At 33.2% G+C, this 13,950-nt stretch overlaps 2 protein-coding genes across 3 annotated transcripts; both read left to right on the forward strand.

Moving 5' to 3' along the window:
* The first annotated feature begins 2,234 nt into the window (after positions 1–2,234).
* LOC119677893 lies at positions 2,235–9,642 on the forward strand. Of its 2 annotated transcripts, none has more exons than XM_038089461.1 (6): positions 2,235–5,649; positions 7,125–7,874; positions 7,934–8,079; positions 8,139–8,276; positions 8,337–9,100; positions 9,160–9,642. In XM_038089461.1, exons 1-6 carry the CDS (start codon positions 2,322–2,324, stop codon positions 9,581–9,583), a joined length of 5,550 nt encoding a protein of 1,849 aa, XP_037945389.1. In that variant the 5' UTR covers positions 2,235–2,321; the 3' UTR covers positions 9,584–9,642. The 2 variants fall into 2 exon arrangements, with proteins under 2 accessions (XP_037945389.1, XP_037945390.1); XM_038089462.1 differs by having other exon boundaries at positions 9,163–9,642.
* Positions 9,643–11,168: 1,526 nt separating this feature from the next.
* LOC119683743 (cytochrome P450 CYP12A2-like) lies at positions 11,169–13,347 on the forward strand. The gene is made up of 5 exons (XM_038097574.1): positions 11,169–11,508; positions 11,576–11,949; positions 12,021–12,137; positions 12,195–12,642; positions 12,707–13,347. Exons 1-5 carry the CDS (start codon positions 11,401–11,403, stop codon positions 13,295–13,297), a joined length of 1,638 nt encoding a protein of 545 aa, XP_037953502.1. The 5' UTR covers positions 11,169–11,400; the 3' UTR covers positions 13,298–13,347.
* Positions 13,348–13,950: the final 603 nt, after the last annotated feature.

A 13,950-nucleotide genomic window follows, 5' to 3' on the forward strand; every position in this document is an offset into this window, starting at 1 on the left:
TGCGAATAAGTAAAAGTAATAAAAACCACAAAATATTTACATAATTTGAATAATTAAATAACTTAATTAACTTTAATTACTAACACGATAGTTGCAACTGCATTTAATTAACCAAGTAAACTAATCCGGCAGTGTAAAATTATTAAAAATAAAATTAAGTGTAATTTTAATTTGTTGAGATATGTATTTCCCACAAATCTAATGTGGCAAGAAATGAACCAGAAAAATTACGAGTAATTGCAAATCATTTGAATTTTAAAATAAAAACTATTAAATTACTTATTAAATACAGCTTAAATAAAATAGTTATAATCAATCAAGAATTTGTTAATTCGGATATATGTACACTTAAGCTTATGAAGAGTAAACAATAAATACTTTTTACAAAAATTTAAGTGTTGAGATATCATCTGTTCGGTATTCTATTCTATATTCTATTTCATATTCTATTCTATATTTTATTCTGTATTCTACTCGATATTCCATTCTTTATTCGATTTTATTTTATTCTAGCCTACATTTTACTCTACACTCTATATTTTTCTACTTTCTATACTATATTATTTTCTACGTTCTTCTATTTTAAATTCTGTTTTATGGTCTATACCACTCTATGCTTTTTCATTCGTATCAACATATCCAAAATATCAGTATTGCAACAGTTGTTTCTTTTAAATCTAATTAACTGAAGGACTAATAGCATAATTTCGTCATACATAGGTACGTAAGTGATTGATGAAGCGCACAGTACTCAACCAAGAACTACGATTCCCTTGCACCAATTACCCTTGCAATGTTGAAATTGCTGGTTGTCATTCAAATCGCTGTTGCTTTAAAATTCTGGTAAACATTATTAATGCTGGAGTTGTCGTGGACTTGTAGTTTTGTATTAAGCTCAAATAAACATTTTTGTAATTTAAACACTTTTGTGAACGTGTGAACGTTTGGTAGAAAAAATGAGTTTCCAGTAGTTTCAAAATTTCGTCTACTTGCAGGCCGCAGGCTGAGTAAATTCAAAATAATAATAAAAAACTATATTCAAATTTACATGGTGGATATTTTGTCTGGAACAAAGCAAAAATTACAAATTCTTGAAGTCAGTTGTGCAGTTGTGTCCAAATCAATTGCAAAACAAATAACCGGATTTGAAATTTCTGGTTGAATTACAATACATTTACTTTTTCAAAAGATTGCAAAATATTTTTTATAAAATAAATATTAACTGTATTGAAAATGATTAGACTTGAGTCTCAATATTTATTCTACCTCGTAATTGCTTTCAGTATATTCAAATATCGATTTCTTATTCAGAAATAATCCCTGCTTTTGTGTGCTCCAGTCTGTATAAATATAATAAAAATAGAATAGCAGAGAAAATCAGAGAATTTGGGCTCTCAGTGAATCCAATGACTTCAACCACAGTAGATGTTTTCTACTTACAACTAATTCCAACTGAACAGAAGACATTAGATATGTGAATGAAAGTCAGAATCTGTCATGATGATAAGTTGCAAGTATTATATGGAAAGAGAATTTTATGCTTCAACATCCGCTTACTGAACGATGTGATTACAACACTTATTCCCCGCTAGGCAGATATTTTGGTACCTCAAACAGAATGATCTTGTTGAAGTGATAATGCAGGTTAAAATATCCTGTCTAGTTGCCTGTCATCAACTTGTGAGGATAAATGTCTCATATTGATTATAAGAATGTACCAGCTCATCAGCTTTAGTCTGGCGGCTTCAGGAGTCTCACTAACAACTAATTCCATAGCAAATCTCTGTGTTCTTAACTGAACAAAATCAAAAATGGCTAAAATTTAATATCAATACAAAATTCTGTACTCTTATTTATCTTATATGATTTTTTATGGATTTGGCAATTTCATTAGCCTCAGTGTTGAATTTCCTAGTTTAAATTGTACGAAATAAATTGAATTCAGTTAAAAATACTTGACAGTGGACACTCGCAAAGCAACACGCTGACTGCACCTAAATTTTTCAAATCCGTGAAGTATGAATTATAGTTTGTTTTTTTTTCAATTTCATACGAGCATTTTCGTTTTGCTAAAATATTTTTTAATAAAAAAAAAATTATCGCAACGTGCAGAAAATTGAATTAATTGTTACAGTTTTTATTGTTTTTAAATCACTTATTAATAAGTGATTGGTTAATTAAGTTTTATTGGTTAACAATTTATTATAAATAAGTTTCTTTTGTCTTTCAGAATATGTTCCAGCATATTTTTCGACACCACAAGGAGGATTAATTGAATATTTCCTTATATTCTCTGCCTTTTAAATAAGTAACACCTCAAAATGTCATCTTCAATATGTCCACACTTCACACAGAATGCTTGGAAAAAGGACTTATGTTCGAATTGTTTTAAATCAAAGGATGAGCACAAACAAGCTTCTGCCTCCAGTTCAAGATTTTCTGCATTTAGTACATCTTCTATATTCACTTCTAATCAAAGTCAAAAAATTGATGCAAGTGACAACAAAAAGACTGACTATCCGAATAAGCACAGAACACCTGTGAAGAGTATCATTAAGAAAGCACTTGCCAAGACTAATAAAAGTAAATCGCACAAAGTATGTTTTCGTAAAACTCTGTTCGAAGTCATTGGTTACGGAGGTGAATGGTCTGATGATTCCGATGACGCAGACGACGATGATTTTATGAACATTGGCAATGAACATGATGACAATGCTATCACAAATACGGACGATGAGGAAACTGCAGAGCTTAAACGCATAACAAAGGCCAATACAGATTTCAATATGAATAATGGAAACTTGTTAGGCGATCCGCAAGAGAATATTAAGAAATCATTTGCTGCACTAAAATTAGGTGCCCCACAAGTTGATAAGGAGGGCAATAAGCAGACATTGAAAATAAACGTTGTGCCATTTGGTGCGACAACAAATGCCACAGCAGTCACATCAACTATATCGAATGCAACTGATACGACAAAACAGATGACTGCAGCAACAACTGTAAAAGGAAGATTTGAATCGAAATCTGGATTGGGTAATTCAGACACGAAACAAAATGTAAACAGTGAAAAGACTATAAAGAAAACACCCCCTTCGCTTACTTTTACTAGTGTCAACAGTAACACAAGTTCCACATCAGTAAGTAGCAACTCAAAATCTGCAAACTCTAACGGTGGCTCAATACTAACTAAGATACAAAACAAGCAGCAGGAATCATCCAGTGATAGCGATGGTAAAAACAGTCCTCCAATTGAACGTGCAATGGAAAAGTCTCTGTTAGATGAAATTTCTGAGACTCTTGAGCAGAAACAAAATGAGTCAAATAAACTGACTGGACAGGATAAAGTAATGGCTGTTGGATCTAAGATTAAGTTCGAAATATCAAGTTTGAGCGAATCTGTCGACTCGAAGCCCTTTCTCGACCTTAAAAAGCCGATCGTGCGCAATCCGCCTATTACCAAGGAACACACAAAACCCAAAATAAATGTTTTTCATAAATACTCCGACACAGACAGTAACTGTTCCGATGCTGAAAATGGGGTATCGGCATATTATGATGTAGTTGAAACACAAATCAGTTATGAAAATTTGGCAGATGGTAAATTCAGCAATGATAAAAAAAGCATAAATGCCATTAATGAATCAGACAAAAATGCGACTAAGTCACACTTTTCAAATTCCCAATACATTACCGACATGTTGTTATCTTCAAAAACACGTGCTGCATCTTATAACTTACATGAGGGCAACTTTATGACCAGTAAAATTACTTCTGATGGATTGATTGTCACAAAATGCAGTTCGGATGACGCTCTGGACTCTACTGGCAGTAGTTTCGATGGCAGCAGCGATGAAGAAACCTCTTATAATATGATTCGTAGTGAGTCCGATTCAGGCATTGGAATAAGCATTGGGAATGAATTCAAAAATGGTGGAACAGAAAAAGAACGGGAACGTCAGCGTTTGGAAAATAAACTAAGTATCAGTACGAACAATTCTGATTATGAGGATATACAAGTCGCAAACCAAACATCAGTTGTATCTAAAGTGGCAGTAGCTCCACGTGCCAAAAAGTCAATATTTCCGCCAGAAAAGAGCAGAGAGCTCCACGGTGAACCAGATGGTAGTGCTGATCCTGATGGTAGTCTAGAAAATAAGGAACAGGCGAACCATATTTTACCCGCATTGCCTAAATCACCACCGCCAACTAAAATATTAGAAGCACGACCTTCGTTTCTGCATGGTTTACAAAAACAACATCCACCAATTGTGTTAAAAAAACCAGATTTGCCAGCGAAACCTATTGTTTCTCCTGTAAATAGTCCATTAAAAACATTTGTAACCAAAAGACAGCCCACTTGTGCCGAACAACAGGTTATTAGTCAGTTACAGCTGGTGATGTCAAAATCAAACGAGAACTTAAACGCTGACATAATAAAAGATGACGCTAAGCTTAAAAAAGGTAGAGCGCCAAATCCGCCGCCTGAGTATAAAACAAGTGCGCCGCCAACGCCAGAACGCGACTACAGCTTAGTACTTGAATTTGAAAATGAAATGAAAGAAGATGAAAAGAAAAAACTAATATCAATTTCAGTTGAAGAGCAACCACAGTCGACTGTGCAAACGCAATCCGATTTAAATGCAAATACAGAAAAGACAAAGCATGTAAAAACTGAAACGGATGCTGTGAAATTGAAAGAACTAATAACACCAAATGTGACGGAAATAATACCAAATTGTTCTGCTAATATTGCAGAGACTAACTCGGCAAATTCTTCTTCAATTTCTTCAAGTCTTTATACGCGTAAACTGCCAGCAATAGCTAGCAATGTGGGAAACATCACCAAAAATTCTTCGTCGCCAGTCATTAGAGAAAAGGATAAGCGAGAACGAGCTACTGTAAATCCTAAGTTCCGTAGCTTGAACACATTTGTTACACAACGGAGCAATGCAGTTAAAAACTTACAATATCAAACTGGTTCCGGCCATATGTTGAGCAGCTTTAAGCAGCCATTGACACCGGAATTGATACCAAGAAATCACAAAAACCTGTCGTTGTCTGAACAATGCCTAACCGAATCGGGCAGTCAATCAACTGTAATTTCTGTTTCAACAATGAACTTAACAACAACAGCAGCAAACTTGTCAACTTCATCAAATACTACAGCATCATCGAACGACAAGAAGGCAGCATCACCAACACAAAAAGCCAAAACGAAATTCTCTATAAAAAAATTTTTACGCATGGGCACAAGCAAAACCACAGATAATCTGCATAAGAAAGAAGGCATTTACTCAGAGATATGCACAGGAGAAGACGCAAGCGTCGCTGGTAAGCCGCGCCTAGTAATCATACATCCGATTGATATTAATCCCACGGCCGTAGAAGTAGTAAAAGATATAACCAAAACAAATGATGCAGTTGCGACCCAAACTGTTGCAGTACTTACAGCGAAACCACCAGCACCACCCTTGCGTGCAACAGATGGACAACGCTCACATGAGATTAACAAACCGGCTAGACCACCACCACCAAAAAGCGCAGAGTTGCGCCGGAAACAAAAGATTGGGTTATGTGCCACGTCGAGCTTAGGAGAAGCAGGCGGTTCGATTAAATGCAAGTCCGACAACGTTTATGCCAATTTAGGTAAGTTAATATCATAAGTATTTATGTATAAGCTATTGTATCTCTTCATTTTTATATTCTTTTTGGTTTGAAGTGATCATGATCAGAAAACGTTTGAGTAAATGTGCCTACCCCGTTTAAGCTCAACTTTATTGCATTCAGTAGTTTACTTCGTTCAGATTAGTTACCTTGAGCACTTCAATCAGTTTAGTTTCTACTACCCGTGGTTTACATTTCGATTAATTTTATCTAAGCCTTTTCTGAACTTGTACCAATAAGAGAAAGAAATATACTTTACAGCATTCCTTAACTCATTTGCCGTTGAACTTGGTTTATTTTAAGTAAGTCTCTTGTTAATACTTCTAAACTGGATTCCGTACTGGTTTCGCAGTTGTTAAGTGCAAAATTAATTGAAGTTAGCTGCAAAAACTGTCGACAAGTAAACCAAGTCAATTATGCACAATATTACATTTTAGTAACAAAATTATAATTTAAAGATCTCTCATAAATTCTTATTAAATGAACTGTAAAGCAAATAGTATGCGATTAACTTGTTTAATTGGAAATGGGTCAAAAGTACGCTTAGACACATGACCCACAAAATGTAAAGCTGAAATTACTCAGAAATCATCAATAAAGTGGCTAAGACTACGTCAATACAATTTTTTATACTGGCATCTCCTTAACATGAAATGTAATAAATATTATTTTCCGTTCCGAATTTTAGTAAAACTCGTTATTAAACTTACTTATTGAAGTTGGTCAGACCACATTCGGAAATATTTTTGGAACCTCACAACATAGGCAATATGCGCATAGAATTTAAATTAATATTCTTGGTCTGCACTATTAAATGCGCCCGTTGATTAACTTGATTAAAGTACCTGGAGAATAGAACTTGGATAACGCAATCCGTCAAATCGGACATATCATTTTCAGTGTTGTTGATCCTTTATTAAACGTTTTTCACAATTTCACTCTTGGTGGGGACAAGCGAGGTGACAAGTTCTTGTTATAATAATAAAATCATTAAATAGATTTAGATTTAGTTGAGATTTGTTCAGTTGTTTTCTGCTGTAAAATTATATGTGCATATAACAAACAATAAATAAAAAGCAGTCAAAATTTAACATTGTGGTAAAATTTTTATCAAAATTTTAGGTACGTATCGTTTCTTAACAAGTATGGAACAAATATTGTTATGCTTATGCTATATAAAAGTTTGAAACAGATTTAGTAAAAATGGATCTAGGACTCCTAGACTAATATATCAAAATAGATTGGATAAGTGACACTCCGAAGATGAATGATATATGTACCATTACTTTTTTTTTTACTTCATTATCGATTGGAATCATCTAAGGATTCAGATCTCACTTTTTCATATTTCGTAAAACCTTCTAAAGTTATTCTGTAAAATAATTAGTTTCAAAATACATAGTTCAAGTAAATATTTATATTATATTAAATACCGTGAATCGGATAATGATTTTCAGGTGAAATACGTTCGTCGATTGCACCTCGCAAACCTGAACGTACGGCAAGCATGCGCGAGCGTGAAGCGCAACTAGAATTGGCACGTAAACGGCATGTTGGAGCACGCAATGAAAATATTGATACTATCTCCATTTGCTCGTCAAATGGTGATAATGTATCATTGGACCAGGTTTCAACTCATCATAATAGTGCCTTACATTCTAAAAACTCAACTGGAGGTATTCCTGGTTCACAGCTTCCCACAACAAATCGCACAACAGCTATTTTAACTAATAATTCCTTCAAATCTGTTGTAGACGGTAAGCCACCAAGTGGAAGCCGCACTAGCACTTTTGAGCGCAAGAAGGGTAATGATAGCAAAATGCCAATAGCAAATAAATTAGAAATATTTGAAAACCCGACAAACAATAATATTAATAAAAACGAGCTTGCCAATTCTATAGGAAACGCAAACAGTAATGCAACTGACAACCGACCTACAAGTCTTAAGGATTCTGTACGTAAAATCAACAATACTATCGATAGTTATCTAAAAGACAAACGCGACTACGAAAATATGTACGAATTTGTCAAGGCATCTGCTTCACCTCCGCCACCACCTGCAAGATCAGTAGATCTCACAAATGGAGGACAACGTATATTACCTACTCGGCGCAGCAATAATTTATACTCAGATACGGCATCGGTGACTAGCTACACACGTAGTGAATATGGAGCTTCTCGTACTTATGGACTGAATAATAGTCTGGGTATATCGTTTACACATATTCTAAAAATAAGAGTTCTATCAAATATAAATTTCTTACAGCCAATATTCCACGCATTATTTCTGCTTCGTATTGTGGTAGCGAAGTCGGCGAATTTGACATTTATGCACCCTATAGTTACTATGGCAGCGAGGCAGGTGGCGATGTAGCCACTGACATTAATGATAGTGTATGGGGCATACCATCGGTAAGTGGTTTATGTAAATATATGTGAAGGTATCCTTTTAAATTAAACTATTTTTATAGGCTGTCAAAAATCGTGTAAAGGCAACAAACCGTTTACGTATGCGAAAGGGACGAAGTGTTGTGCATAAGACTATTGAGGATAACTATACTGCAGTTGTGGTTGCCAATCACGAAGCACTGGCGCAGGTTTTAGATCAGGTGTGTTACGTTTATTATTTTCTCTTCAATTTCTATTTCATTATCTGTATATATTTTAAGTTGCAACAAACGCCGATTATACCACCAGCGCTTCGACCTTTGGCAAATGCTATAAACTTACGTTTTGAAGATTTTACAATACTAGAAGGTACACAAGCATTTGTAGTTGGTAAAAAAGCATTCCATGCAGCACTTTGGACCACTGCACCAGTGACCCTTGCGCTATCAGCTGATTGTAATCAACTTTCTGGTGTGGGTGGTGAACTTAACCAGTTATCTGGAGGAATATCTGGCGTGCTAAATCCAATTACGGAGTTCTGCGATTTGGTGCCAAGTTATCATTTACCACTAATGCCAACGACGGAAGTAACACTTTTGCAGGCAACAATTTCAGTACTACCACGACTTCAACTAGATACACTGTTATCCATTGGCGCAATTTTGAAAGGAAAGTCACAAGTACTAGACAAAAGTAATTATAACTTCCGCGGTTCAATACCGAATTTGACAGGACTGAAGGATGGTAGTAGTGCAAGTGCGCTAAGAAATGTAGTGTCTGTGCAAAATTTATGTACACTTAATGAAGAGTCGTCTGTAGAGAAAAACATTAAATCGGATGAGGATTCCCACTTAGTTCCGAGCATGCCAGCGTTTGATGATGTGATGACACGCGAAGTAGCTTTCATAATGTTGCAGTTAGTGAATGGCATGAAAAACTTACAAGTCAAGGCGATCGAAGATATGCCGTTGAGTTTATCAAATGTTGTGCTTTCGAAGGATATAGACAACAAAGATGCACAAGCCAGACTTTGCGTTCTACAAGGGTAGGTTCAATAAAGTTATTAAAATAAAACAGATTGAAATTTAATATTTCTTTTTTTAGTAGCAATAACGACGAAGATGAACAGATGGGCACACTTTGTAAGTGTGCTCATATTGCACTCACTGATTTGTTACCAGCGACAAAAATAACGCAAATTTTAGCTGACATATTATCACAAGAACGGGCTGAATCACTCTCGAAGTCAAAATCGGTTTTGGAGTTTGTGTTATGGGGACCTTCAGACGTCATTCTTTCCGGCTCAGCAAAAGAACGGGAGCTTGCATTGCAACACTGGCTGGACTTGGAACGTGCCACAGTTTTGCATGGTTTAGTACGTACACGGATAGAGTTGACAGTTTATGATGAATGTCATCTAATGTTTTTAGTGCGATCAACAGCGAAAATGATGAATGACGCTGCTAAAATCATTTGCAATTATCAAAATGTAACCCAAGCCACATCCGTAAAATCGGAACAGATTTAAAATATTTATGATTATACGATTGAAATCAATTGATTATTACATATTTGGAATTTATTTGTTTTTATTTTATTTTCTATACCTATTATAATTCCAGTTTTAAAACTTATTAGGTTTTTTTTTATTAATCTGTATATATGATTAAAAATCATCGCTTATAGTGCCAAATTCGAACAATTCCCTGATTTGCTTCCTTGCTTTTAAGTCTAAACTTATCTTTGTATATTATTGATGTAAAACATATAATATAATTTAAATGTCTGAAGGAAATTATTTTTTTTATTAATTTGAGCTATGCAGCCCTTTTCCATTACATTTAGATATAAAATATATTTTTGTTAATGGAATAGTTATAAATTAATTAAAATATTTTTATATATATTTTATATAATGTATATTCATAATAAATTGGTGTTTGAATAATGATTAATAATAAATAGTTTTAAATAAAATAATAAATGCAATAAATTATTACAATTGAAATTTTTTATTTTTTTAATAAACGAAAGTGTGACCTGATACCCCTATTTAGTGTGAATAAGACAATATATCAAATGAGATTTTGGTTTTTCAATCTCCAAAAACTTCATAAGACTAACAATTGATTGACCGTTCACAGGAAACTTTTCAAGAAACAATTTTCTGGTCTTCATTGAGCATGTGAGAGACCTTCTGTTCGATTAAAGTCTTGCTTTAACATTTTTAAAATTTTATGATATTCATAAAATTCATTCATTTTTTTAGTAAAAATATTAGCTCCTGATACAAAACTTACACAAAAGAAAAAAACTATTACCCAAAAACAAGCTTCTTTTTATATTTTTTAATAGTGCCAAAATATATATTTTTTAACTCATACAGGATACTAAAATTATAAACAAAAAAAATGAAGAAAGTAAACATGTTTTATAGGATAGGTAGTTTTTGCTTTCAGCTCTCTGCATTTAAAACAATCTCCACTATTGGTAATTCCTATCTTGTCTGTGTGCTAGTATGCTGTGGCGTGTTAACATACATGATAGCCCTAAGATCTTTCCATGAGAGCGCTGGTACAAATTAAGTGTACTTTGTTTCGATTAATGAGCGCATTAGTTTTTGACTTTTGCAGTTTTACAGCAAGTGATTCTGTTCTATATAGCAGAGTTACCTTGCGAAGCTATTTATCGTAAGATACGAAAAGAAAAGAATTATCAAGTATTATTTATCAAAATAATATAATGCATAATGCACTAATTCAAAAAATAAAAATTAAATTTGCATAGCTAGCCTTAAAATTCTTTTCTTTGATCCGAAATTTACATAATAAACTTTTTTTAACATAGTATGTTATGTGAAAAGTATTAAAATTTTTTGATATTTCTCAATAATGAGCCCCATCTGATATTCTGCACACCTATCATTGATATTTCTACTGATTTAAAAATACATACTTGTCTACAGTTTAAGCTTTTTAATATCAATTATTAAAGCTCTAATGTTTAATGCGTAAGAGCACACGGAACAATATGAACAGGTTCAGAGCTTTTGAGTTTTGTATCTCAGTCAATGTGTGTATACCATAGATACTCCGTATTTGAGATTATTAATCAACAAAATTAATTTAGTAATTTCACTGCCGAAATATGAGTACTATATATGGCAGAAAGACGGACAAGAGTTGTAGAATAGCTTTTGTGAGGTAGTAGCAGTTCGCACATTTGCGAATAGGTTTCGTGGAGGAACAGAGCATTTTGGTTGCGAAATATTTTAGATCAATTGCCTTAGTATACACAAAACCAAAAAAAGCTGGAAATAATTTGCCAACATAATAAAACTCATTAATGTTTTTAAACAAAATGATGCAAGCGAAAAATTTTGCTGTTGTTAATTTCCGCTACACAAAAACTTTGAGCTTATCAAACATAAGACTATTCCAATCTAATCAGCAGGTAAGGTCTAATATTTTGATTTTATTTTTAATGAACATTTTTTACGACTTTGTTTACAAACACAAAGATATTGCAACAAACGCAAGCAGCCGAAGTAAATTTAGAAGCCGATTCGGAATGGAATCAAGCTAAACCTTTCAGTGAAATACCCACTGATGGAGCTCTTAATGTTTTAAGAAAAATGCTGCCCGGTGGAAAGTATTATAAGAAAGACAGTGTGAAATTACTAACACAATGGAAGGAAGACTATGGCGAAATGTTTGTAATGCCAGCTATGCTTGGAAGAAAGGCATTCTTAATTACTAATAATCCTGAACACTTTGAGCGCGTGTTTCGAAATGAGGGTATTTGGCCTATACGACCGGGGTCAGAAGCACTCAGGTATCATAGAGAGAAATACAGAGCAGAGTTTTATCAGGACATTGAAGGACTTATAGCAACGTAAGTTTTTTGAATATGACATGTACACTTTATATGCACTTTATATGCACTTTATATTCTCTTGTCAATAGTCAAGGCGACAAATGGGGTAAATTTCGAACAGTAGTAAATCCTGTGCTAATGCAACCAAAAAATGTTAAATTATATTTGCAAAAAATGTCACAGGTCAACTTAGAACTAATAGATAGGTTTGTACATGCGTTTTAATCATTTTATGAAATTATTATTTATTTTTTTTTTTCAAGAATCAAAGAAATACGTGATCCAATAACACTTGAAGTACCTGATAATTTTGAAGATGAAATTAATCGTTGGACCTTAGAATCGGTATCTGTTGTTGCACTGGACAGGCAATTAGGTCTGCTTAAGGAAAATAGGGATAATGTAGCAGCCAAAGCATTGTTTAAGAATCTAACAGAGTTCTTCACGTTATCTCTTGAACTAGAATTCAGACCATCGTTGTGGAAATTTATACCAACAAAAACATTCAGGAATTTCATGAAGTGTTTAGACAATATACAAGATATTACTTTAAATTATGTAAACAATGCACTACAACGTTTGGAAAAGGAGCGAGAAGCTGGTATTGAGAGGCCAGAAAATCAAAAAAGTGTCTTAGAGAAGTTATTAAGAATTGACAAGAAAATAGCTACAGTAATGGCAATGGATATGTTAATGGCAGGTGTAGATACAGTAAGCAAACTAGTTTAAAATTTTAAAAGTTTAAAATTTTCTGTTTAATTATTTTCCTTTAAAGACTTCGAGTACATTTGCTGGCATTATGTTGTGTTTAGCAAAAAATCCCGAAAAGCAGGAGAAACTACGAGAAGAAATTTTAAAAATTTTACCAGAAAAATGTTCAGATTTTACTGACAGTTCATTAACAAATATGCCATATCTACGTGCATGCATTAAAGAATCACTACGGTTATATCCTTTAATTGTTGGTAATGCGCGCGTACCTCAAAAAGATGTAGTGCTAAGCGGATATCAGGTACCGAAGGGGACTCAGGTTTCTATGGTTGCAACAACTTTGTTACAAAATGAGAAATATTATACAAAGCCGAAAGAATTTATACCAGAACGCTGGCTAAGACAAAGCAAAGAGATGGCGAATAATGAAATCAACGAGTTTAAGGGCACAAATCCATTTATTTATTTACCGTTTGGATTTGGTTCCAGAAGTTGTATTGGAAGAAGAATAGTTGAAATGGAACTGGAATTAGGTGTTGCTAGAATTTTACGAAATTTTAAAGTAGAATTTAACTACCCAGTCGATGAGCCTTTTAAGGCCTTATTAATAAATGTGCCAAACATACCACTTAAATTTAAATTTACAGATATCTAATTTGTACATAGTGGTAAAAATTATTAAATTAAATTAATTTTTTATATATTATGCGATATATTAACTTTAACTCTATTTTATGGTTAAAATATATGTCATTTTTTTTATTAATTAGTTATCAAATGAAAATTTCATTATGAAATCCATATAATGATTATTATTTAATTTTATTATAATTCACCAAATGTTAAAGATTGTGAACCTGTTAATCAGTGTCCAAATATATTCGTTTCCAAAATAAACTTTATGAATTATATGTGAATTATTAAATAAATAATATCTTATGAACAAACTGACAAGGCTTTTTTAGTTAATTACTTAATTATTTACATTGTATTGAATATGTAACAAAAAAATTATTTTGAAATATGACCATTTGAAGATAAACAGTTTTTTAAGTACTTGCCAATGATAAAATTTAACTTCTAATATTAGACAGGTTTTTCTATATGTCTTGTTTGGCATTGTCAAGACTTTTTGAATCAAGACATATTGAAATATCTAAATATATTTCTATTTAACTCTAATAACTGGTAAACGTTTCAAAGCCTATATGTACATATACATATGTGTAACGCGTTTTTCTGTTATGGACGCTACAAATATACGACGCATTCTTTTATGAAAACTACACTGACCAAGTTAGGGTCCAA

The sequence above is a fragment of the Teleopsis dalmanni genome, chromosome 2 (genome assembly GCF_002237135.1).
Source record: "Teleopsis dalmanni isolate 2A chromosome 2, ASM223713v2, whole genome shotgun sequence".
NCBI lineage: Eukaryota > Metazoa > Arthropoda > Insecta > Diptera > Diopsidae > Teleopsis > Teleopsis dalmanni.